The 26,985-nt window shown below is 52.8% G+C and overlaps 2 protein-coding genes across 2 annotated transcripts in view; both read left to right on the plus strand.

The window, feature by feature from the left end:
• CDC123 (cell division cycle 123) overlaps positions 1-26,985 on the plus strand; it is a 312,575-nt gene that overhangs the window by 283,722 nt on the left and 1,868 nt on the right. The window lies entirely within an intron of this gene.
• Positions 8,067-26,985, plus strand: part of OPTN (optineurin) — a 28,030-nt gene continuing 9,111 nt past the window's right edge. Inside the window, exons 1-6 of the mRNA XM_056114518.1 lie at positions 8,067-8,248; positions 14,841-15,022; positions 16,213-16,415; positions 21,932-22,117; positions 24,445-24,518; positions 26,309-26,443. Coding sequence (XP_055970493.1) covers positions 14,857-15,022; positions 16,213-16,415; positions 21,932-22,117; positions 24,445-24,518; positions 26,309-26,443 — 764 coding nt within the window. The 5' untranslated portion in view covers positions 8,067-8,248; positions 14,841-14,856. The remainder of the gene's footprint in view (positions 8,249-14,840; positions 15,023-16,212; positions 16,416-21,931; positions 22,118-24,444; positions 24,519-26,308; positions 26,444-26,985) is intronic.

Here is a 26,985-nt window from a genome sequence, read left to right on the forward strand (position 1 = left end):
AGCTCTCACCACCTACATAAGGCAAAAACTGAGATTTTTTATTTTGACTGTGTCTCAGATCACCAAATACAAAGCAAGCACACCAGGAATTTTTGTTGAGTAGGACTTCAGGAGAAAGGTGATGGATGGATGAATGGGTGGATGGGTGGATAGGTGGATGGATGATAGATGGGTGGGTGGGTTGGTGGGATGGATGCTGGATGAATAGATGGGTGAGTGGTAGGTGGATGACTGGGAGGTTGATGGATGAATGGATGGATAGGTGGATACATGGAAGGATGGGTGGGTGGGTGGGTGGATAGATAGGTGGGTGGATGGATGGGTGGATAGATGGATGGATGGATGGGTGGATGGATGGATGGATGGTTGGGTTGGTGGATAAGTGGCCGGGTGGGTGGATGGATGTTGGGTGGATGGGTAGTAGATGGAGGGTAGATGGAGAGTGGGAGGATGGGAAGTGAGTCTAAAGGCTTTCCAGGGAGCCCAATCCTTCCTTTGCCTTGACAATATTTCTTCAAGAGATATCTCTCATCTTACGCATCTGAGTCACCTAAAACGACTGTTTAAAATATAAATTCTGGGACTGGAGCAATAGCACAGCGGGTAGGGCATTTGCCTTGCATGCAGCTAAGCCGGTTTTGATTCACAGCATCTCATATGATCCCCCAAGCACCGCCATGAATAATTCCTGAGTGCAAAGCCAGGAGTAAGCCCTGTGCATCACCAGGTGTGATCCAAAAAGCTAAAAATAAAATAAAACAAAATAAATTCCTAGGTTCCAACACAACCTCCCCACTTTCTTCAGAAGCCTGGACAGGTTTTGTGTGTGGGGGGGGGGCGCATCTAGGCTGTAATCAGGAGACCCAGGACCACTCCAGGCAATATATGGTCAACAGGATCAACCATTTGAACATTCAGGACATGTTATAGGGGAAGGTGGGGGACTGGGGTGTGTGGTGCCAGAGTTTGAACCCAAATCCTGGCACATGGAGGTGTGTGCCTTGACCGCTGAACTCTCGCCCAGGTGCTGGCTTCTGTTTAGTAGGCGTTTGGGCCAGAGTAGTTGGAATCATCTAGATTAAACACTGTGCTCCAAGAGGGAAAGAGACCGAGACAGACAGAGACACAGAGAGAAGAAAAACCCCTGCCATAAAGAGGGAGGCTGGGGGGAGGGGGGTGATGGAAGGGAACTTGGGGACACTGGTGCTGGGAAATGTGCACTGGTGGAGGGATGGGTGTTGGAACACTATATGACTGAAATCTAATCATGAACAACTTTGTAAGGGTCTATCTGACAGTGAGTTAATTTTTAAAAAATTTTTAAAAAGAGAAAGGAGGGGCTGGAGCAATAGCACAGTGGGTAGGGCGTTTGCCTTGCACGTGGCCGACCCGGGTTCAATTCCCAGCATCCCATATGGTCCCCTGAGCACCGCCAGGGGTAATTCCTGAGCGCAGAGCCAGGAGTAACCCCTGTGCATCGCCGAGTGTGACCCAAAAAGAAAAAAAAAGAAAGGAATAAACATGCTATTTTTTGTGTCTAAGTAAAAAGAATAAATAAATAAAATTCAACGATTCACTTAAACAAACAAACACTTGGCTCCATTCATTTAAAAGTTGGTCTCGCATGTGTCACAATCCAGAGGAGTGGGTGGGGGGATGGGGAAATCACACTCCTTGGATAAGGAATCAATTATCCTGGAAGAAACGGACATTAGGGCCAGGGCGACCCTGGCGTGAGCTGATGAAACTGAGTGAGCAAGCACAGCCCATAGTACCATCATGCCTCCGAGATCCTTCTGCCTGCAGTGCCGTTCACTGAGGGACTGCACCATTGCCAGGATTCAGAGGAGCTGCTTTCTTCGGGACAGGCTCTGGGCGTCTCCGTCGGAGCTTCTCTGGCCCGCGTGGCTGCGAGGCAGGGCTAATGCCTGCTCTCTGTCTTCCTCTGGCATGGTTCCCAGAGACTCACTCAGGCTGCAGACTGTGCACCTTTTTCCAAACTACGATGTCCATGGTCCAGCTTTGGAAGCACCTTTTGAACTCAGCAGTAGATGCTGCCCTCTCTGCCCCAGCAGCAGGACAAAGCCCTCCCCACCTCCTCCAGGCTTGGCTCCACTGGGAGAGCTTGAAAGCACCTCGGAGAACAAGCATCCCGGAGAAGCGGCCACTCCATCTCAGCTTCTGAATCCTTCCTGCCGCCCTCCCCCAGGCAGCACCTCCCTTGCCGGAAGCTTCTCTCTCCTGCAGTCTCCATGGCTTTGGATCAGGTCCAGACTTTGCAGGCACTAAGCAATATGCCCCTGAAGTAATGAATTTCATCGATTTGGCCCTGGTCGGCTGTTGTCCCTCCCTCATGCTTCCTCTCCATAAGATTCACTTCAATCAAGCACTTTGATCAGGACTGCAAGACACAGAGGGCAAGTTCCTTTTTTCCCGAAGGTTCCCTCCTGAGAATCTTATCCCTGGGGGCCACAATGATAAGGAATCCCTGTACGCAGGGAGAACAACTGCCTTGTATGCACCTGACCTGGGTGGGATCCCCAGCATCTCGTAAGGACCCCTGGGCACCGCCAGGAATAATTCCTGAGTGCAGAGCCAGGAGAAACCCCTGAGCACCCCTGCTCCCCCTAAGAAAACACCCCAACAACCCAAACTCATCCTGGTCTCATGCTCACCCCAGCATCCTCCTCCTGCTCTTTCTCTCCCACTTCTCTCCCTCTCTCATCTACTCCAGTTATTTTTGCTCATAGATTGTTCTATAATATATTTTAACTTTTTTGAAGTCTATTATTCTTTACTGTTTTTCTTAGAAGTGTGCATACTCTCTCTCTCTCTCTCTCTCTCTCTCTCTCTCTCTCTCTCTCTCTCTCACACACACACACACACACACACACACACACGAGTTCCCTCACTGGGCTCAGTGTGTGGTACCTGTGTGTGTGTGTGACCCACACTGCCATTACCCCATAATATTACCGGGTTCCCAGAGACACAATTATCTTCTCAAACGGTTCTTATTCAGACCCACACACCGCCCTAATTGAAGCCACTGGGCGGGTCACACAGGGCAGCTGCACAAGTGCTATTTGCGAACCAGAGGTCCAGGAGTGCTCTCAGATGTCCCCCAGCCCCCCCCCCCCCCCCAGCCTCCATTCAAGATGTCATTTGGCACCACCTGCTGGACACAGGCAGTCAGTGGCCGGGAGACTCAGCCGGGACTGAGCGCAACGCCTGTGCCCCTGCAAACAGCATCTTCCTCCCTCCCTGAGAACAAACCTCTCCAACTTCCAGCAAGTATCTCAGCTGCTCAGGGATCTTCTCTGCTGCTTCCTTCCAGCTTCATAAAGCACCCTAAAATTTGTTTTTGTGGGGCCAGAGCGATAGTGCATTAGCATTGCACAAACCTGGCCAATTTGGTTTGATCTCCGATATCCCACATGGACCCCTGAACACAGCCTGGAGTGATTCCTGAGTGCAGAGCAGGGGTAATCCTTGAGCACTGCTGGTATCAACCCAAAACAACACTCCCCCAATGGTTTGGTTTGTTTGCTTTGTTTTTCTCTTTGGGGCCACACCAGTGCCAGCACAGGGTCACTTCCTGGGGTCTTGCACCCCCACCCCCAGCCCTTTGAACCATCTCCACAACCTTGCTTACCTGCTTTAAAACACATCTATTGCATGAAATACAAATGAGGTGACTCAATGGGGCAAATGGCTGAGGCAGTGATTCCCAGGGCCGTACTGGAAGGCCCCAGTTAGCCTCCACCCCAGTGTCAGAGGCTGGGTGCAAGGCCCAGGACAGAATTGCCAGTGCCAACTGAAACCCACTGACCCAAGCTCTGGGGTGCCCGCGTGGTCTCTGCACTTCCGGCACTCAGGTTCCTGGAAGAAGAATGAGGAAGGGCTGTGGATCGGAAACCTGGGAGAAGGGGCCAGTCTGCAGAAGAGAGAGAAGAGTGAGCAGCGCAGTGAGCCCTACTCTGGCCCTGATCTGGCCCAGGGACTCTGACAGCATAAAAGGCACATCTGGGCCTGGGACCAGGGGCTAAGGTGTGCACCTTGGGGGCTGGAGTAATAGCACAGCGGGTAGGGCGTTTGCCTTGCACGCAGCCGACCTAGGTTCGATTCCCAGCATCCCATATGGTCCCCTGAGCACCGCCAGGAGTAATTCCTGAGTGCATGAACCAGGAGTAACTCCTGTGCATCGCCGGGTGTGACCCAAATAAAGCAAAAAAAAAAAAAAAAAAAAAGGTGTGCACCTTAATGCAGCCAGCCTGGGCCAGCCCAGGGTAGAGGAGATGGAAGTGCTCTAGATATCTGACTCGAAGGAAGGAAGGAAGGAAGGAAGGAAGGAAGGAAGGGGAGGGGAGGGGAGGGGAGGGGAGGGGAGGGAGGGAGGGAGGAAGGGAGGAAGGGAGGAGGGAGGGAAATGAGAGAAAGAAAAAGAAAGTTCCCTCAATAATGGCAGATTTCTCAATTCCTTTAATAAAGTTTCTATTATATGGGGCTGGAGAGATGCACAGTGGGTAGGGCGTTTGCCTTGCACGCGGCCAACCCAGGTTCGATTTCCTGCGTCCCATATGGTCTCCTGAGCACCGCCAGGAGTAACTCCTGAATGTAGAGCCAGGAGTAACCCCTGTGCATCGCCAGGTGTGACCCCCCCCAAAAAAAAGTTTCTATTATAAAATTAGAAATAATGGGGCTGGAGAGATAGCACAGTGGGTAGGGTGTTTGCCTTGCATGCAGACAACCCAGGTTGGATTCCCATCATCCCATATGGTCCCCTGAGCACAGCCAGGGTAACTCCTGAGTGCAGAGCCAGTAGTAAGCCCTGTGCATCGCCAGGTGTGACCTGCACCCCCCCCCCCCAAAAAAGAAAAAAATAGAAATAATCCTGAGTGAAAAGGTAAGGTCCTGGGTTGAAAGCACAGCAAATTACTGTCGCTGAATCACCTTAGCCCTATAGGACGAATAAGGGCTCTAGAAAGAGGGGTACAAAATTAAAGAAAAGAAACAGTGTTGGGTGTGGAGAACTACTGAGCAGACAGTTCATGAATAGGCAGACAAAGAATGTATCTGTGCACCAATGGAGCCAACAGCTCTACTAAAAGATACTTTTGCACTTAAAAAAATTAAAGATTCTCAAGAATGGAAGCCAAGGTAGACAGGAAATCACTTTAGAAAAATATCACGCGTTCTTCCCTTGTTTCCATAATAAACAGCCTAGCCTAGTTTCCCAGAATTATAATAAAACCAAATGAATGGGAAGGTTCTAAATTTATGTGAGATCTCCAAAATGATTGGAGGGAAATACCACAGAAGCATTTCCAAGTTCACAGAGAGAAACAATTTTCTCAGCTGGTTCTTCAAAGCTTGGCCCCAGTGCTATGTTATTCCATGAACACCCAATCATCTCCGGCAAGGACATTTTTTTTTTTCAGCCAAGAGTTTGTTATAGTCTGTTAGGAAGCCTCGGTAGCTTTGCTCAGGAAACAGGGGACTTGTAACTATTCAACTTTGCAGCAGCGACCATGCCAGTTTAACTAGTCAAACCCCAACATCCATAGACACGCAAGGCTTGGTTTTATGTAGATCAGGTCTGTGTGCTCAGCTATCTTGCATGCTGCTGGTGAGTGAACTTTAAGGGGGTGCTGCTGAGTGAGACAGATGACTGTCCTTACTGTAGGGGGGGGGGGCCCAACCAGCCAGCTGAAGGCCAGAATAAAATAGGAGGCTGGCGCTCCGCCAAGGACTTTTTCCTGAGCATATTTCCCCTGCCAGACTGCCTGCCTTGTGCTTCTGCATGGGTGTTTCCCCACCTTTGGGCTCATATTGAAGCGACTACTGGGATCTTGAGTCTTTGGGGTCAGAGCTGCTTGAAGGTGGCTCCCTGGGAACTTGCCAGCCTCAAGGGAAATAGCCACAGGCCCAGCTTAGAATATGTTCATTGCCATCCCCCCACCCCAGGAAAAAAATTTCACTTGCTATGAAAGTTATCCCCAGCCCATGGCAACCACAGATTTGCTTCCTGTCTCTGAGTTCCTGTTTCTGGATGTTTCATATGCACAGAATCGCAGGGGCACGCAGAGCTTTGGGACCCAAGCAATCCCTCCTCCCACCCCTCCCTCTTCTGCACCGCTCCCTGCCCCAATCCCAGGCAGAATTTCCCTGAGTCATCAGTCTGGCTTGAAACAGAATCAGTAAGTCAGTGGCCTTGAAGGGCCAAGAGCGACCCTCCCCTTCCACTGACCCAGCAACATGGTACCGTCTCCTGCCCTGATGACCAGGCCAGTTTCAACACAAATGTGGGAACTTCGCTCCATTTTCCCGATATTTTTCCCTAAGTTCTTCCATGCTGCACTGTTATCTAAAATATTTAAAACTGGGGCTGGAGAGATAGCACAGTGGGTAGGGCATTTGCCTTGCAGGTGGGCGACCAGGGTTCGATTCCCAGCGTCCCATATGGTCCCCTGAGCACCGCCAGGAGTAACTCCTGAGTGCAGAGCCAGGAGTAACCCCTGTGCATCGCCAGGTGTGACCCAAAAAGCAAAAAAAAAAAAAAAAAAAAAAAAAAAAAAATTAAAACTCTGGCCTATGGCAACCCCCAGGTTTATTCCCTCTCCTTCCTATTCTCCACCTCCCCCACCCCTCACCCCGTGAAGCTACTGTGTCCGTGGCAGTTGTTAGTCGCTCCCTCCCCAGTGCACCCCCTTTCCTTCCCCCACCCCATGCACCCTCTCTGGGGGCTAATCCTGGATCCTGGGTGCAGAGAAGGCCTGGAGCAGGTCGATCCGACAGCGACATGCAGTTCTTGGGGGACGACTGGAAGGGGCGCCCGGCCTGTTACCATTGACTCGCCTCCCGCACCCCTGCACCCCTCTCGGTCCTTCCAAGCCGGGAGATCGCGGGTGCTCAGCCTCGGGTGCGCCTGTCCTGATTCATCCAAAGTTCGGCCCCGACCTCAGGTCCTTCTCGGCTTTCAGCACCAAGCCCCGTCCCGCCGCCCCTGTCCCGAGGACCCTGCGCTAATCGCCTCGTCCCCAGCCCCGCGCGCCCGCGCTGGCCGCGACCTTCACAGCGCGTCCTCGGGGCGGCGGCTTGGGCTTCGCGCGCGGGCCCTCCCTCCCGCCCCGTCTTGCTGCCCCCCTTCTACTTCTCGTGTCATTGCATTGATCCCTCCCTCAGGTGCCTCCCTGGCCGGTCGGGGTCGAAGATCCCACCTGCAGGAGGCACCTAAAGGATGTCTAAGGACGGCCGGGACCCAACGGTGAACCAGAGCCCAGGGAGCAAACTGCAGCTTTCTTTTTTGTTCGTTTTTTGGCCACCCCCGGCTGTGCGCGGTGGGTCACACCTGGCGGTGCTCGGGGACCCCATGGGATACCGGGGATCGAACCCGGGTGGGCAGCGTGCACGGGAGGCACGCTCCCCGCTGTCCCTAAACCGCAGCCCTTCTGGTTCTCATTAAAGGTCTATTGTAGGGGCAACATCGGGGGAAAGTCTGGCTCAGCTAACGCTACCGAGATGGGAGGGAGGGACACCCAGGCTTCCTCCTCAGGGCGCCTGGACCCCGCTGCCCCGTCGCTGCGGCCACAGCGGGCCCTGGTGGCCCTGGCCTTCTGCAGGAATGCCCGCAGTCCCCCGAGGGGATCCCAGGAACGCCGGGTAGCGCCGCTCGTGCATTCAGCCCTTTCTTCTCGTGCCCGCCGTGAGCCACGCTGTTCACTCGGACACCTGGGCGTAACGCTGACCTCTCGGCCGGCAGCCCCGGCTCAGAGCTCTGCGCGCACCGCAGGGTTATGACGCCACGCGCACCCGCGCGGCAGGGGCGGGGTCTGTGGGCGGGGCCTCGGGAGGGGCGGGGCCCCAGGCGCACCGGAGTCGCGGAGGCCCCCCTGGGGGCGGAGCCTTGGCGAGGCAGGGGCGGGGCTGGGGCGGGGCTGAGGAGGAGGGATTTGGGGCGCGACCTATGGGGCGAGACTGAGGAGCCGCAACAGCGGAAGGGCGCGGTGCTTGTGGGCGGGGCCTGACCGGAGGCGGGGCCTCGAGGGCGGGGCTTGCGGGGGCGGGGCCCGGGAATTTCCCCGCGGCGCGGCGGTCAGCTGAGCAGCGCTGGGCGTCGTCGCGCGGCCGCCACTCAGCCCGAGCTCCCGGCCGGTGCCCTGGTCGCGTCTGCATCCGGGTCCGGATCCCGCCCCCAGCGGGCACGATGCCCAGAAAGCCGTGACCCGGAGAGAGGCGGGAGCGCCGGGTGAGCCGGGTGAGCCGGGGAACGGCGCGGACTGGGCACGCGAGGGGGGGCGGCCCGGCTTTGGCTGGACGCTGGCCCCGCTGGCCCCGCGGCTCCGCGGCCGGGAAGGGCGGCCAGGCCCGGCGGGTCGTGACCCCGCCGCCGGGCGCCACGGGGGCTCGTGGCGGTCGCGGGCTGCCCTCCGGGGCCGTGCGGGGCGCCCCTCGGGGAGTCCCGGCCCGCTCCGGCCCTCGGGGGTCCCGGGTCGCCCGCGACCTCCCCGTGCCGGGCCGAGGGTCAGAGGGGAGCGCGCTGGATGGGAAGGTGGGCGCCCGCGCCCACCAGGGAAGGTTCTCGCGCCGGGACATGGGAGCCGGGCTGGGATCCAGCCTGCAGGGCCCGAGGGCGGGTGTGGACGTGAAGCCACCGGCCAGCTGTGCCCGGACGCACAGGGCTGCGCGCCCTTAGCGGAGTCCCCAGGCAGGGCCACCAGGAACGCGCGCCCCGCTTGCCCTCTGTCCAGGGTACCTTAGCTTGGTCGGGGACTCCATTCCCACCCCGGCATGCACGGGGCAAGATGATGCTTCACTGGGACCAGGAGCGAGGATGGAGGTTGGAACTTCCCGGGAATTACAGGTCAACTTGGGTGTCGCTTTAGATCTACTGTGTCGCACGTTGCACAAGTGATTTTCTGGTTGTCATTGTCAGCTTGACCTCAGCTGCCTGTCATGTTAAGAGAATCCAGTCCTCCCGTCGGAGATGCCAGAGGGAAGTTGATTCTTGCCTGTCTCTACAAATCATGGGGTCCCCTGGGACCCCCTTCAGTTATGCCTCATCCAGATTTTTATAGGTGGCCATCTGTTTTGTTCATAGAATCTATGGATGGTAAATCCAAAAGGAAAGGAAGAAATTAAAGATTTCTTTAATTTTTCTTTAATTTCTTTAATTTCAAATCTTTCAATTTTGGCTTTGACGGTTTTTTTGGGGGGGGGATTAGGGGGACATACCCAGCAGTGCTTAGGGATTACTCCTGGCTCTGTGTTCAAGGCTCACACTTGGAGGATTAGGATTACCATGTGTGGTGCCAAGGATAGAACCCAAGTCAGCCACACACAAGGCAAACCACTGCACTATCTCTCCAGCCCCAATTTACAACTTTTAACAAAATATTCATTGAGGAAAAAAATTTTTTTAAGCTTTGGTTGTCTTCACTTAGACATAAATTAGGTTTGGATAACAAAAAATGAGTTGTGAAGTGACATCCAGATGCCTCTGGAGTGATCTAGAAAGTGCTGATTTTCTAACTCAGTGAAAAGTTGAGGCAATGGAAAGGAGCACCATTAGAAACTGAGTTTTCTGGAAGTTTGCTGGGTGTGTCACCTGCACAGTTGAAAGTGTCTTGAAGGTGACTGTCCAGGGCACTGGACTCTTATTTCATTTCCATAAACATTGACTGCCAATCTGCTCTGTGCCCTTTGGAGGAGTGATATAGGGCAGGGGTCAATTGCTGGACCTTGCAGGGAAGGACCAAGGAAGTGGAACACTCTAGTGCAATTAGGTGCCCAGAGGAAAAACAGCTCATCTGCCATGGGCCATCTGATTGAATTGGACAGTGAGTATCCACCAGGGCAAAGGGGACTTCGAACGTGTCCCACCAAGAGTGAAACATGGGCCACAGAAGCAATAGCATGTGGTGAACTCTGAGCCCTTAGTGTCCCGGGCACACGTGGCACGGACACAGGGCTGGTACTGGTCAGCCTCACGCACTCTGTCATTCTCTCTTGTGTGGGAAGCGTTTTAAGCTGGGGGTGACCTTGTGTGCAGAGGAAAACCATGAAGGTGGTGAGGGACGAGGGTCAGAGTTGTAGGAATGACAACTCATTCGCCAAGTGTTTGTTGAAGCACAAGATGCACCAGGCAGTTCTCTAGATGCCAGGAGCTCAGCAGTGCAGGAAATCAGCCAATCCCTGTGCTTTTGGTTGCTGTGGTCCAGATAAGATAGGAAGGGCCTGGACTAAGGTTTTGGGTTGGTGGGGCTGGAGCAACAGTACAGCAGGGAGGGCGTTTGCCTTGCACGCGACTCTACCCGGGTTCGATTCCCAGCATCCCATATGGTCCCCCGAGCACCACCAGGAGTAATTCCTGAGTGTAGAGCCAGGAGTAACCCCTGAGCATCACCGGTGTGACCGAAAATGCAATAATTATTATAAGGTTTTGGATTGGAGAACAGGTGGGTGTGAGAGCACTTGGAGCCCCCTTAGATGGGGGAGGAGAGGGCATAAGAGCCAAGCCTAACTCCTCAGACCTGCATCCATGCAGTAGCACTTTCCAGTAGCATCTTTTATTACTGTGATGTGATGAGCCCAGGGGCTCCTTTCTCCAGGATGGAGAAGGGCTTTTTTTTTTTCTTTTTGGGTCATACCCGGCAGTGCTCAGGGGTTACTCCTGGCTTTGCACTCAGGAATCAATCACTCCTGGTGGTGCTTGGGGGACCATATGGGATGCTGGAATTGAATCCTGGTCAGCTGTGTGCAAGGCAAACGCCCTACCTGCTGTGCTATTGCTCTAGCCCCAGGATGGAGAAGGGCTTGAGGATGCTTCCTGGAATCTGACCTCATCCCCTTGTGAGCCCAAATGTGAATTTATTAGTCACACTCTATTGGCTCCAATCAAGAAACTGGTTTGTATTACATGACCTTACCCAGGACTGAGAGGTAGTATGACAGTCAGGCAACCCGGCTTGAATCCCCGGCACCACATGACCTCCTAGCATTGAGAGTGTAGCCGGAGAGACCTCCCCAGGCTCTGCTGGGGTGGCCCTAGTGGACCCCGGCACCACAGGCTCAGGCCGTGGCATTGAACTGTCTGGCCTACATAGCCAAGTACCGCCAGGAGTGACCTCAGACCCTCTGAGCACCCCTGGAGAGGCCCCTAAATTAACTAATCCACGTAAGGATTAGCCTTGAATGCTTAGCCCACAGATCTGGACAGTGAGACATGCCAGGGTGAGGGCTGTGGCTTACTCCGTGTTTGCTGTCAGTGGAGTGCCCGCTGGCATCCCAAGCCCGCCTGGCATGCCCGGCTCCTTGCCTGCCTGGCTCTTTGCTTCTGTTTCCTGTGGCTGTATTCATAGTGCTCAGTCTTAGTATAACCTCTGCCACGGAAACCCAGTAAGGTGTTCTCATATGGAATAAGAAGTTGGGTTCACACCTTTACTTACAAGGCCAATTTAGGAAGGAGGTCTATACTCGTGCTTACAAAGTTCAGTTATTGCTGAACTGGACTGATGAAGTTAAGACTATGCCAGCAGGTGTGGATATGTATATTTATGTATATGATATATGTTATCAATTATAACAGGATACTGCATTTTTTAATTTTAATTTTTTGTTTTAATATGAAATTGATGGGCTGGAGCGGTAGCACAGCGAGTACGGCGTTTGCCTTGCACGCAGCCAACATGGTCGACCTGAGTTCGATTCCTCCGCCCCTCTTGGAGAGCCCGGCAAGCTACGGAGAGTATCTCGCCTGCATGGCAAAGCCTGGCAAGCTACCCGTGATATATTCAATATGCCAAAACACAGTAACAAGTCTCACAGTGTTACTGGGCCCGCTCGAGCAAATCGATGAATGACGGGAGGACAGGTGACAGTGACAGTGATGAAATTGATGTTCGTGTTTGAGGTGCTCTTTTCTAGAATTTGGTCTCATTTTGGGGGGAAAGGGAGCGCCCAGGCTTTGTACTCTGTACTCTTGTACCTTTGGCTCTGTACTCAGGTACAAAGTTTTTCCTCTTGGTGGCGCAGAGGATCTGGCAGGGTCGGCCCCTGCAAGGCAGGTGTCTTAACCCTTATACTGTCCCTCCGGCCCCCAGGATATTAATTTATAATCCGGGCTTCAAGTAGCAGGCTTAGGGACACATCTCAGAGATTTTGCTTTTGATCTCGCCACCTCCAGTTAGTTCTCTTTCTTCCTCACTGGTGAAATCTTAACAAATCCTGTACTGAATTAATTCACCCTTCTGCAGTTAAATATCTCCTTTGCTTAGAAATGACACATTTCAGATCCCGATTAGTTTGACTTTTCTGAGAAATTCCATTATTAGAACCTCAGAATAAATGGCTTAGTTCACTTTCTATAACCTTAAAAATGCATACAGAGAGTTATAATGCATCTCTGTATTTGTTCAGTCGAAAGCAGCTTAGGTGATATTAAAATCCTAAAGAATTCAGTTTTCTCCAACTGATACTCTACTAAAGTTCTACAACTGCATTGTGACAACTCATAACGGTGCCCCTGTCCCAATATCATGAAATGTGCCCTTCAAGTCACCAAAAATCAGTATACTTTCAATAAGCTTTGGTAACAAGCTTTTGCATACTTATGTATGGCATATAGAAAAATAACAGCTTATTCATTTATTTTTTTTTTGGGTTTGGGGTCACACCCGGCAATGCTCAGGAGTTACTCCTGGCTCCACACTCAGGAATTACTCCTGGCAGTGCTGGGGTGGGGAGTGCGGGGAGTTGGGGGAAGGGAACCGTGAGGGCCCCTGAGGACTGAACCCAGTTGGCCGCATGCAAGGCAAACGCCCTGTCTGTTGTACTATAGCTCCTGCTTCAGCAAATTATTTATTACATTTGAATTACCAGATAAGATTTCCTAGCGTCGCTGGTTAACTAGATTTTACATTAATTAAGAGAGTTTTAAGGATTGGTAAGAGAAGGTGGCATCGTTGAAAGTGTGGATCCTGAGCTTGTGAGAAATATAAAAATACTTTTAACAGGACTTGTTTGATGTTTTGGTTTGGGGCCACACCTGGTGGTGCTCAGGACACCATGCAGTTCCAGGGATCGAACCTAAGCCTCCAGTCAGCAAAGCGTGTGCACGTCCCACTGGCCCATTGAAGGGCTTTGCGAAAGCAGCTCTCATGATCGCCTGACACTTTCTGGGTCAGGAAGTCATCACGGAGGTCAGGTGACTCCTTAGAGTCACACGGCTGGTTAGTGGCCCCATGGCATTTCTGCCTTTAGCATAACCCCGCTTTTGCGCCTCCTCTTTGTAAAACATTGAGCCACACTGATACTGCAACTTGAACCAGTCCTCCCTTTATCAAGCCTGTGTCTAAAGGAAAGAGTGGAAAACTCGTGAGCAAAATCTCTCTTCCGCCTCCTCCACTTCCCTCCGCTTAGAGAAGCCAAGAAGGAGAAATAGGCATATAGAGGAAAATGACACCAAACCAGACATTTGCTCAGAGTTGAGTTTTCATGTTTGATGTTTTCTGTGTACTTTTACGAAAAGCGAGAGCATTGAATGCCTGAGTAATTTTACTGGGCAGATAAGCAATACCTAGTCTCAGCATTTTCTCTAGATCTATTACCTGGAATTTTTCGAATGCCTCTGCAAAATATGTGGCAATTCTATTCAATAAAAATCCATTTAAAACCTATTTCTTTTGTGTGTATAGTTAGGTAACATGGTTACAGTAGTGTTAATGTTTATGGACATTCTTGTTTGTTTGTTTAAGTCACACCCTGGAGTACTGAAGGTTTACTCCTGGCTCTGCACTCAAGCAAGGATTACTCTTGGTTGACTCAGGGGACCAGTTAGATGCTGAGGATCAAACCTGGGTGGGGAACCGGAGTGATAGTACAGTGGGTAGGGTATTTGCCTTGCACATGGCCGACCAGGTTCTATTCCCAGCGTCCCATATGGTCCCCTGAGCACCACCAGGAGTAACTGCTGAGTACAGAGCCAGGAGTAACCCCTGAGCATCGCTGAGTGTGATCCAAAAAGCAAAACCAAAACAAAAACTGGGTGTATTTCGTGCAAGGCAAACGCCCTCCCGCCTTCCGCCCTCCCTGCCCTCCCAGCTGTTCTGTTGCTCTAGCCCCATGTTTATGTCCACAGCGACTCCTCTCCTGAATACTGTCAGGGCTGCAATGACTAAGCAAAGTTTGCCTCTGCCTCGGCAGCATATCTGTGGGGGGCTGTGGGGTCCTGAGCCTACGGTTCAGGAGCAGCTTGATTGGACTGTAGGGCTGGGTTTGGGCATCATCCTGGAGACTCAGTTGCCCAATTTATTTGTGACCATGAACGAGCTTCTGGCCTCCGACTCAGCCCCATCCCCTGTGAAGTGACTTTTTGGTGGGGCTTGAGGGAGAATTTAAAATAAAGACTCTGGAACGCTGATTCAGGCAGAATAAGCGCTCAGAATATGTCTCTTCTTCTTTTCCCTTTAAACAAACAAAATACAGGAAATGTAGAGAGTTGAATTCAAGATTCTCCCGGCATATCAACTTCCTGGAAGTTTTCCCATGTCTACAAATCTGTGGAGATTCTGTTGAACTCTGTGTTTGGCTTTTGGCTCCTCACACCCTCCTGCCTTTTCTTGCGCCTCTATTCCCGCCCCTTCTATACCCCTGTGATCCACAGACTCACACTGATGCTGAGATACATCCTTGACATTTCAGAGGAAGAACTTGGAAGTGTGCAATGAGAATGGGGGAGTAGACAGATTTTGGGATGAATATTTTGTGATGGCTAATGGGCTGGGTGGCGGCCGGGAGGAGCGGCGAAGACACTGACCTTCCCAGCTTCTGACTGTCCCTAGGAATCGTGGTCCCACCATGTCCCACCAACCACGTGTCTGCCGGACTGAAAAGGGGGACAGCTCCAGTGAGGCCACCGGAAATGGGCCCCCTAGCCTGGCCCACCCGAACCTGGACACGTTCACACCCGAGGAGCTGCTGCAGCAGATGAAGGAGCTCCTCACTGAGAATCATCAGCTGAAGGGTGAGCTGCTGGGGCAGGGGTCTTGGGCCAGAGAGCAGAGCTTCACCTCTGGCGGGAACCAAAGTACTTTGACCTTTGCTTATTGTCTGTCCCAGGCAGGAATCCAAACCGTGCCTTACAGGGATGTAACACTAAAACATTTAGCCCACTTACAGGAAAAAATAATCTGACCTTGTATAATCAAATAATCAAAACCTTTTGCATCCCCCCCGCCAAAAAGAAAAAAGAAAAAAAGAAGGCCTTAGAAGGGCTTTATGGGTAAAGCAACCCAGACTGGTCTGAGGTTTGTAGTTTGCCGGGTGTGACACGCCCCCTGTACATGCTTATGGCTTTAGCTGGGCCGAGGTGGAGTCTTGCACACACCTTTCTGCCAATGAGGACCGAAGGGGCCTAGCGGGACAGTACTCTTGGGAGCACTGAGTGATGGAGCTCTCCTTGACCATGGGTCCCCTTTCTCCTCATCACCACACTGAAAACATGGCCCTGAGGACGTCTGTTGGCCACTCTCTGTTCAGTGTGTGTGTGTGACTCAGCTGTGCATGCTTTCTGCACCCCTCACAAACATTCATGAGCTTCCAGACCATTTCTGAATGCCCACAGCCTTCATGCTACCCAGCTCTGCCTGGCACCAGCTAGACTTCCTCTTCCTCCCTGAAGCTTATCCTACAGCTGTTAGCTAGTTTCCAGCATAAGCTGTTTTCTTACCAACTAATTTCCTCCCTTTTTTGTTTTTGTTTTGGGCCCACACCTGGCAGTGCTCAGGGCTGACTCCTAGATCTGTTCTCAGGGATCACTCCTGGAGGGGCTCAGGGGGCCCTATGGGGTGTCAGGGATGGAACCCAGACTGGCCGTGTGCAAGGCCGGGACCTTACCTAGTATACTTGCTCTCCGGGCCTAGCCTTTCCCTCTCTTATCAGTTGTTCTGGTTTTTTGGGCAACATTTGTTAAGCGAAAGGCTGGGCTGAGATCTAAGTCTAGGTTCCCAGGCCAAACTATATTTTCTTTGGAGAACTAGAAATGATATTTGCCCAGCTGGGAGAAAAACCCTCTTCCTTCTGCTCCGCGGGCCCAGCCACGTTTGGCATCTGTAGATTCAGCGCTACCTGGGGGGAGCAATGCAGGGCAAGGCTTGATGTGACCCTCACCGCCCAGTGCCCTGGATCTGACGCTGTCCCCCTGAACCCCTACAGAAGCCATGAAGCTGAATAACCAGGCCATGAAGGGACGCTTCGAGGAGCTGTCTGCCTGGACAGAGAAACAGAAGGAAGAACGCCTTTTCTTTGAGACCCAGAGCCGAGAAGCCAAAGAGCGCCTGTTGGCTTTGAGTCAAGAAAATGAAAAACTGAAGGAAGAAATTAGAACCCTCAAAGGGAGAACAGAGAGGACCCTGGAGGTGAGCAGACCAAGCAATCCTGTGGTGATGTTGTTGATCATTTTGGGTGGAATCGCATTTGTCTAAACTTGTAGATCGAAACCCTTTACGGTTCAGGCTAGACTATATTTGGCGCTGTCTTGAAGGACGTGATCTTGCTGAGAAGACTGGTGGAGTTTCCAAGGGTCAGGTATGATCCCTGCAGGGCTGAGGGTACAGAGTTGTTTGAGTACAATCAAAGGTACCCTGGTTAGACTTCGGTATTCTATATCCACTACTGAGCGTGCACAGTGAGTAGGCATTTGCCTTGCACACCGCCAACCCAGGTTTGATTCCTCCATCCCTCTCGGAGAGCCCGGCAGGCTACTGAGAGTATCCCGCCTGCATGGCAGAGCCTGGCAAGCTCCCCGTGGTGTATTCGATTTGCCAAACACAGTAACAAGGAGTCTCACAATGGAGATGCTACTGGTGCCCACTTGAGCATATCAATGAACAACAGGACGACAGGTGCAGCAGTGCTACTGAGCGTGCAGAGGGCCTGTGTCTAAAATTCCCATGTGCTCTTTGTCTTTGATATGTTACATTTAAAAAGTGGAATCCTCTGCTTTTGGGGGGGGGGGCGGAAGTGGAATCCTCTGTTTTTAATTATTGATCATTTTGGTTCTCTCAGTCTGAGATAGATTCATCACTATTTTTTTTTTCTTTTTGGGCCACACCGACAATACTCAGGGGCTATTCCTGGCTCTGTGCTCAGGAATTACTCCTGGCTGTGCTGGGGGGCCATATGGAATGCTGGGGATCGAACCCGGGTCTGCCACATGCAAGACAAATGCTCCCCTGTTGTAGTATTAGTCCGGCCCCATCATCACTAATTATTGCCCATTTTGGTTCTCTCAATCTAAGATTCAGGACTTCACATTTTACAAGCAGGTTTGAGAGGTATCATTTCCTTTCAGACCTGAAACAAACACTCAGAGGAGGAGGCCCTGGGCTGATTTGGGGGGAATGTCACCCCAGATCTCAGGGTTTCTTTTTCAGAGTTTATCTTGAACTCTGCTGATCTCTTGTTTCTTGGATGAAGAATGCAAACCAAGAAATCGGAAGAAAACAGTGAAATGGAGGTGATGTGGAATATATGGGTTTTTTTGTTTGTTTGTTTTGCGTTTTGAGTCACACCCAGCGATGCTCAGGGCTTACTCCTGGCTTTGCACTCAGGAATTACTCCTGGCGGTGTTCAGAGGACCATATGGGATGGTGAGGATTGAATCCCAGTCAGCCATGTGCAAGGCAAACCCCCTACCCACTATGCTATCACTCTGGCCCCAATGTGGAATATTCTAAGAAATGATAAGATTTTTTTAGGAAATAAAAATCTTTCTAATTGATGCCAGCAATGTCTCTCTCTCATCAGCCCCACCTCAGAAGACAAAGAAGATATTCCATTCAACAGCATACATTAGTTCTGGAAATGTTTCCATCTCGATAAAATTTGTCACATCCTTCTCTTGTCTTAAGTTCAAAGAGCATTCAGTCACTTCTTTGGGTGGGGACTTTTTACCTGAATATTTTTGAGGTAAGCTACTCAGAAAAAATGATCACTAGGACAGATAAATAATCTTCTACTTGAAGAAAATTTCTCCTATTTGTTTCTTCCCTTGGCTTATGGGGTGCGAGCTGACAGCTAGCTCCAACCTGCTGGGGCCCATAGCCCAGAGGCCAAGATGGAAACTTCCAGAAGCAGTTTGTCTACTGCGATAGTTTGGCTGTGGGTTTTTCCTCAATGGCCTTGTGACTGGAAGGATGGGATCGGAAGCTAGAGGTCTGTTGTTGCTTTCTTACAGAAGATCAGTTGACACCAGCTCCAAGAAAGACTCAGAGTGGGCCCCGGGACAGAGCACTTGGGCAAAAAGGCAGTTACAGGCTTTTAAATCTGGGCATCAGCTTTGTCCTTGCAGTGGGGCCTCCTGTGGCCTCTAACTTTGCTTCTTGGACCGTCTGAGGCATTTGTGGCACGGAGGCGCTCAGGATCCTGCCTTCCTAGGCCTCTGCAGGTCCCAGCCGACCTTCCTCCTCCTCGGGCTCATCCTTGCGCTGTATCTGCGAGGGATTCCAGGGTCCCCAGGTCCTCAGGGCCTCTGTGTTCCATGCCCATCTACACCCTGCTCTCGCAGGGGTGAGGCCTCCCGCCCTCAGGGACAGCTGCTGTGGTTCTATTACCTCAGGAGAGTGCTTTGGAACTTGGGGCCACAGATGGCTGGGCTAAGATCGCCACTCATGGACTTTCCTTTTCCTTCCGGAATGACAGAAGTGCCTCTCAGCCTGTGCTGGTCACTGAGACTTAGGACAGAGTCATCGGCAGAGGGCAGGCCCGGGGTGGGGCGGGGTTTGAGGGGGCCTCCTCGGAGTGGGCGAGATCAGAGGGTAAGACCAGTGCGGGAGCTCTGGAGGGGTTCAGGCCGGATTGAGAGTCTCAGCTCAGAGAAGGCCAAGAAACCTGCCCAGGCTGAGAGTCCCTGCGGGTTCCGTTTGGGCTGCCCGCTCCCGGCTCCAGGTTCCGGGCTAAACAGCACCTTTTCTTTATTGTTTGCTTCCTTTGCACTTGGTGTCCTTTTGGGGTGGCTCAGAGCCCCGGGGGACACGGCACCCTTTCCTTAACCACCTGGCGTCAGGGTCACAGGCATTGTTTTCCTCTCGGTGGGCCGAGCAGCACTCCTGGGTTTGGGGTGACACTGTCCCGTGTTAGCTGTCACCATCACGTGCCTTTCAGAAAGCTCTCACCTCAGGGCCGGAGCCATACAGCGAGCTGGGCACTTGCTTGCCTGGCGCCGTCCCAGGTTCCATCCCCACATCCCCTATGGTCCCCCAAGCACCGCCACAAATAATTCTTGAGTGCAGAGCCAAGAGTAACCCCTGAGCACTGAGCACTGCCAGGTGTGACCCCAAACGAACAAACAAACAAACATAAAGCTCTCATTCTACCCTTAGTTTTCTACCCTTTACCCATTCTACCTTTCACCTTCCTTAGAAGTCTACAGCAGACAAGGAGTGAGAGAGAGAGAGAGAGAGAGAGAGAGAGAGAGAGAGAGAGAGAGAGAGAGGGCGTGCATGTGTGCATGCACACGCTTCTTTTCTGTTGTGTCGCCAACTTTCTGAGGCTCGTGCCTAGCAGTGCCCTGGCAATCTGAGCAATCATTCCCGTAGAGAAAATCAGAGACAGAGCACGAAGACATCGGGGAGGCTTTGGCGCGTCATCTCTCCCTGTCTCCCCGGTGCCGGCCAGGCCAGATGGCCTGGGCACGAGGAGCAGCCTGGGACTCAAATCCCTCTCCCCCTCCCAGCAAGGCCCATGCCTAAACAAGGTTGTTCTCAGTGCAGGAACCGAGGTGAATCCAACCCCCATTTGCCCTTCAAGAGATGTTAGTGCAGAGACTTGCACCTGGGTAGGGCACTTGCACTATGCAATGGACCCAGGTTCCATACCCAGCGCCACACACAGCCCTGAGCATAGAGCCGGGAGTGAGCCCTGAGTACAGAGCCAGGAGTGAGCCCTGAGCACAGAGCCAGGAGCAGTTCCTGAGCACAGAGCCAGGAGTGAGCCCTGAGCACAGAGCTGGGAGTCATCCCTGAGCACAGAGCCAGGAGTGATCCCTGAGCACAGAGTCAGGAGTGAGCCCTGAGCACAGAGCCAGGAGTGAGCCCTGAGCACTGCTGGGTGTGGCCCAGAGACCAACCAAAACAAAAATAAACCTTAATGCTGAGCCCTGATGTGATCACACCCAAATGTAATCCTTTTGCCTTTGGACCAGCCTCTGCTTTTCAGTATTTTTATTGTTGTGCAAGGGACAGCTCCGGATAGGAGAGTGAGCTTATCAGAGGCTCGGCGCTGAGGACTACAAGTCAGAAGAGAAGGAGACTTGGAACCCTCTTTGCTGAGAGGGTCTCTCTTTTATCCTCTGATGGTGGCTACAATCTACATATGTTCTTATCAGTCAAACGGGATACAGAGGGAATAAGTGAAAGAAAAACAATCAATGCATCCTTCCCGGGGTACAGGGTACAGCCTTCAGGTGCTCAAAAGGAAAACAGTCCGTGTCAGTATCTCTTGCCCATTTTTGGTGCGGCCTTCAGGTACCATCTCCTGAGCACTCCCATCAATCTGGCGGGCCCAGTGTGCCCCCATCAATCTGGTGCGCTGGCTAATTGAATCATAACAAGAGTCTTCTCCCTCCCTTCTTTTGTTTAACGTAAGGGGTCAGTTTCAGTTTCCCAGTTCCCATCACATTTTCTTAATTTTCATTAGTTTCATAATTTTCATTACATACAGCTTCTTATTTGTCATTATACTTATTATTCACCAGAGTTACTTTTCGCAGGAACATCCCTGAGGCCCTGAGGCCCAGGCTCTGTAACGATGCTTGGCAATGACTGACCTTGACTGACCTGACCTTGTGTCTGGAAGCTTTGATTTAGAAGTGGACATGACGGGTTTGGGGGAGGGAGAGAGAAAGGCCCTGGGCTGAGTGGTCGCCATTCTTTATGCTTGTTTTCCAGAAATCTGGTGGGGGCCATGACTCACCCACCAAGGATTAAGTGGGGGGGGGGGGGGGGAAGGCGGGACATATGTGAAGTGGGGGAGGGGAGAGGCGTCCACTGCTTCCCTGTCCACCCACCTCAGTCGCCCAGGGAGGTGCTGGGGACATCTAGGACTCAGGAGAGTCTGCCCCAGGCACCTGCGTGGTCCAGACTTGAAGTCTCACAAGGCACCTGTCACTCTGCGCCTGGATTCCGCCTGCTCTGCCCAGCCCAGTGGGGTTAATGATTGCTGCCCACCCTCCCCTACCCCCTGCTTTGTCAGGGAACCCAGGCTGGGGGAAGGTATTGCCCTTTCTAGGATGTTGGGGGCCTTTTCCCCAGTATGGAGAAATGGAGAGATGCTCTGAAGGTCATACCTCAGGGTCATACCTCAGGGGGCATGCGGGCTAATGCACCTTTATTCTGCCCAGCTAGTTTACTTAATTTCATCCGGAAAAACTTCCCCGGACTGGGTGTGGATGCTGCTGATCTCCCTTTGATATTCTCCGGGGGACCTTTGTTCCAGCCCCTGGGCATGCACTCAGGATCGGGGCAGAATTCTCCATCTCAATGGGATTTGGGGTCCTGAGATGGGCTTTTTGTCTAGACTGGGCTAGTTTCAGATCCTGGCTTACACTGTGGGGCCAAGGGGAGGGGGGCTCCTTTCCGGCTACAAATTCCAGCAGGTAGAGGAAGCCTTTCCTTTTTCTGTCGGGCTTTCACTTTCTATTATTTGAACCTAATAAGCAAATGTAAAAAAGAAACAATTGCACTAAGGCTTCATCAAAAGAAATCCCCTAGGAGAGGTTGGACTTTGACCTTTACCAATGGCCTGGGGTCAGAGTTTGAGGCCCAGCCTTCTATGGATCTGTTAACATTTGGGATCAGAGTTTGTGGCCCGGTCCTCCATGGATCTGTTAGCATCCGAGGGCCAGGTTCTCACTGGTCACACTTTACACTTGCAGGACCCCTGTAAGGACCCCAGGGTCCCCACAGCTGAAGGGGAACGGGAAGTGGAGCAGCTGAAGACGCAGGTGGGGCGCCTGCAGGCTGAGAAGGCCGACCTGCTGGGCATCGTGTCTGAGCTCCAGCTGCAGCTGGGCTCGGGCACCAGCTCCTCCGAGGACTCCTTCGTGGAGATCCGGATGACCGTGAGTCTGGGGATGCGGGCTGCACCCTCCAGCCATCTCTGCGGGTGGTCGGTCCAGACACCTTCTTCCTCTCAGCGCAGGGGAAGCCCGACAGTTGTCAGCCTGAGTTTCATCAGGGGACCACACCCAGCGGTGCCTTCGGCTGTCCTCGGGCTCTCTCCCAGCAGTGCTCAGAGGGCCCTGTGGTGTCGGGGCTCTCCTGGGCTCTGCACTGATTGATTGATTGATTGATTGATTGGGTGGGTGCTCAGAGCTTATTCCTGACTCTGCTCTTGGGATCGGTTCGACCACGTTGAAGGCGCACGCCCTGCCCATCTCCCGGCTCTGGTTTTAGACCCAGACACTTGGAGGACCATCCGCGGCCAAATATCACGGTGGCAGCTTGGATAATGAAAGCCAGGAGACGTGCCGAACAAAGGAGTTGGTGAGGCCCTGCTCAGCCTCCCCCGGCCAGTCAGACCTCAGGAGGGGCCGAGGAAAGAGCGAACACAAGACCTCCCAGGCCAGGCCTCGCGCTGTCTCAGCATTTCACTGCATGAATAGGGGACCCGGGGTGGCACGGGCCAGCTCTGGGACGCCTGCTGCAAACACACCCTCCTGGCCAGAGAGAGGCTCCTAAAGGGTGGGCAGGCGTGTGCTCTGCTTGCAGGAGGCCCAGCACTGCCTGGTCCCCTGAGCACTGGGAAGTGACCACCCCTGAGCCCCAAGCTGCAGGCAGTTCCCGAGCTCTTGCCAGGTGTGGCATCGCTGAAGGCACTGACATGGGACACGTGACTGAGGGAGAGTCCTCTGAGTGCTCACGGCCACTTGCTCTCTGCCGGGCCTCAGGCAGTGAAGACTGAAGGCAGGGAGCAGGGTCCATCCAGGAACTCGGGAAGGAAGGCGGGGCGCCCAGAGCACGGGCGGGGCCAGAGGGCCGCTGGAGCCTGTCCCCACTGCCCCCTCGTAGGACAGGGCCGGTGAGCGTTTCCTGGTTAAGTTCCAAGGAGGGGGGCTGCTGAGACAGCAGAGCGGGAGCTGGGATGACGCTTCTCCCCTGGTGCTCAGGCCACCCTGTGGTGCTCCCAGCCCGGAACTCCTTTTCTTTAGGGCCACGTTCCTCCCCTCGTCCTGCCTGTCCCCCACTTGCCCCTACCACTTCGGGCCCAGAGGTAGAGGCTCTCCCTCTCAAAGAGGAAAATGCACTTGGAGGAAGTGGGGGCCGTGGGTGGGGGGTGGAAATCTCCTTATCCACACGGGTCAGACATATTGGCATGCAGGCCCGAGAGATAGCACAGCGGGTGGGGCACTGGACTTCGGTTGCCAGCACCCTACCTGGTCCTCCACTCCTCCCCAGGGCGATCCCGGCACGCAGAGCCAGTGGGAAACCCTGAGCACCTCTGGGTCTGACCCAGATAAACTAACCAAGAAGGAATATCGGTATGCCAGCCTCAGCTCACTTCACCCCCGGAGATGAGGGCCAAGTCAGGGAATGCAAACAGCAGCTGCAGGCACTCGGCCGTGCCCTCCCCCTCAGAGCTCCGGCCTCCTGCGAATAACTGATAAGATCCAGGAAGTTCCCAGTGAGCCTTGCCCTTCAGCACGCATGCCTATGGTGCTGTGCCCCCTCGCAGAGGGCGATGCTTAACTCTGTTGAGAATATGTTCTCCCCGTGGGCTTCCACAAGCTGGTGGACACTTGCCGCTTCAGGAAGAGGGCTCATGCCTGGCGCTTCCCGCTGCCCTGCCCTCCAGCACGGGGACTTTATGAATGTCCTTCAGAGCTGTTGGTTCTCCTGGTGCTGAACGGCCCCCAGACGGGCTATGAGGGGCAGGAGCCAGCCTTATGGCCTGCAGGCCTCTCCCCAGGAAACTCTCTTTTTCAGCCTAGCGGTGGCATGTTGTAGCATCTGTCTGTGGATTGATGCAGGCTCTGGTGAGCTAGGAAAGAAAAGGCCTGCGGCACAAGGTCAGCTCTCAGACTTCTGGGTCAGCCTGGCTACCCTTCCCCTTAGCCTAGCGAGTTATAACCTGCCCTGTGGGGGCTGAGGGCAGGCACAGTTCCCACCCGGGGCTGCCTGCCTTCAGAAATCTGCGTTTCCCCCTTTCTCTCTCATAATCTATCTTGGCATCCGAGAGATAGAGCAGTAGATAAGGCGCTTGCCTGGTCAGTCTGGGTTCAATGCCTGGCACTAGATGGGGCCCCCCAGCCCTGCCCAGAGTGACCCCTGAACACAGAGCCAGGAGAAACCCCCAAGCACGGCTGGGTATAGCCCCAAACCCAAGAGAAAAACCAAAAACCTCTTGTACACATGCTGTGTTCACCCCCGAACTTTTCTGCCTTTCCAGGAAGGAGGGGTGGACGTGGCCACGAAGGACCTGAATCCTAACCCCAGGCCCGCCCGGGCGGATCCCTTGGACACGTAGGTGACCTGGACTGGCTGGGGAGACAGACCCCCGGGAAATCTCCCCACCTTCCACGCCACTGGGAGGGGCTGAGGGCTGATAGGGACACGTCTCTGTACTCTCACACGCATTTGCTCTGAATGGTTTTGGCATCAGGCAGGGAATAGAAGCAAGGGCTGGGGCCTCTGTCACACCCCCACTTAGAGGGGCTCAGGCATGTTCCCAGTCCGACGACCCTCTCCTCCCACTTGGCGGCTCCTGCTCTCTGACCCTCCCATGTTGGCCCCTGCTCTTTGACCCAGGCAAGTCTCCAGACTGACCGAGGAGCAGTCTCCATCTGGCCTGCCCTGTGCATTCTTGTGTGTGAGCAGAGGTCACTGAGAACTGGCCACTGCTCTGAGTGCCACTGAGGGGTCATCGTGGCCATTCCTTGACATGCCAGATGTTAGGAGTGTTTAGGAGTGGAGATGACTGAGGATGCAGGCAGAGAGCGTCAGAGACACTCTCGGCGCTGTAACCCGCTGCTTTTCTTTCCTTACAATTCCCAGTGACCTGGAATGTGCTCTGAGGATCTCCTTCTTCCTCGGCTGTACAGTAATCTTTCCCTCCTAGAGCTTGAATGTACACAGAAAATAACTCACTTAGAAGACAGGAAAAGCGATTCTTTTTTTTCCATGCCAGACACAGTAACAACAAAGTCTCCAATGGAGACGTTACTGGGCCCGCTCGAGCAAATCGACGATCAACGGGAGGGCCTTTTACTTTTACTTTTTTTAGTTCTTTTTCATGAGAAAAGAAACACGTTCTTTCCTCAAACAGCAATTGGCACAAATGAAAATCGTTCCCCTTGTTTGGGTTAGAAATCCCTCCCTCCACTTTCTCCCAAACTGTATATGTGTGTGTTTTAATATCGAAAGGCATTTCAGGAAGTGGTGGGAAGGAAGAAATCCTGTTTGCGATTTCCCGACCACTTCCTCCTCATCTGTGTCCCCCAAAGCCACTTCCCCTTGAGCCTACTCTGGTTTGCAGTGGCAGCCTCTTCCCCTGCTCAGAAATGTATTTCAGAGCCCGGAGCGATAGTACAGTGGGGAGGGCATTGGCCTTGCATGTGGCTGACCCGGGTTTGATCCCTGGCATCCCATAAGGTCCCCCAAGCACCACTAGGAGTAACCCATGAGCATCGCTGGGTGTGACCCAAACAAAAAATGAAATGTGTTTCAGAGCCTGATTGCATGCTCATCCTGGAGTTTGGAGTCAGCGCACGAGACGTTTCTGCTGACACTTTATTAGATCTGGGAGCCTGAGGAGGTGCCCCACAGGAGGGGCTAAGTCCAGCCTTAGTCGAGTCTTTGCTCATGGGAGAGCAGGGAGGGCCTGGTTCTGTTGCTTATTGAATAAACATTTGGTTTCACCACATTGCAGAATGGAGAGAAGAGCAAACAGAACGACCAGCCCTACCCCTCCCACCTCTAATTATTTGAAACCAAACCAAAAGGATTTCCTTCCCTCTTGCCTCATGACCTCAGGCCACATTCTGGCACATTTGGACACAGGCCCATGGCCTGCGGGTTGCCACAGGCCCACCATCAGCACTGGTGGTGACCAGTGCGCTTAGGACCCCACTGTCCCCGTGAGTCCCCCACTCATCCCCATGAAAGGGGCCTGGTAGGGACATGAGACTTAACCCAAGAATATTCGGGAAAGCCAACCCTTTAAATTGGGTTTTGTTCTATTGAGCTGCTCTACACTTAGATGTAGACTTTTTTTTTTAATAAAACCTTTTAACCTTTAGACTATCTTGATATAGGAGCAAATCAGCGGAAGGTCCCAGGAATCATCTGGAATCTGAGGAATTAACTGTGAGTCAGCTCCTCCTCTGTCTGCGAGAAGGAAACCAGAAGGTGGAGAGCCTCGAACTCGCACTCAGGGAAGCCAAGGAAAGGTAGGGGACAGTCACTGTAAGGGCAGCCCATCTCGGAACGACTCTCTGGAGATGCAGTGCATCATTGAAAATGAACAGTGCCGTCAGCTTGTGGAATCTCACCGGATTTTGTAACTGTGTACCGCATTCTAAGTTTAGAACATTCCACCACCCCCACCACAAAGCACTCAGTACTCGTTAACCCTCATCCCGTGTTCCTGGGTCACTCTTGCCTACTCCCTCGTGCCCGTTTCCAGAAGACCAGCTTCCTGGGAGATCTCTTTTCTCCCTGTGCCCTGGACCTTCTGTGCAAATGGAACCACGGAATACACTTCTTGACTTTGACTTCCTGGGTGTTTGGGGGCTCCATCCAGTAACCGCATGCAACAGCTCTTCGTTTTTTGGTTGCTGAGTAATATTCCATTGTGAAACTGGACTTTTTGTTTATTCAAATGGTGAATTTGAATGAACATTGGCGAGCAGATGGTGAACAGCAGGGCTGTTCCCACTTTTAAGCCTATTATGAAAATGTTTCACTGAACACTCATGCACAATTTTTTGGG

This window comes from Sorex fumeus, unplaced genomic scaffold, assembly GCF_029834395.1.
Source record: "Sorex fumeus unplaced genomic scaffold, SorFum_2.1 ptg000026l, whole genome shotgun sequence".
NCBI lineage: Eukaryota > Metazoa > Chordata > Mammalia > Eulipotyphla > Soricidae > Sorex > Sorex fumeus.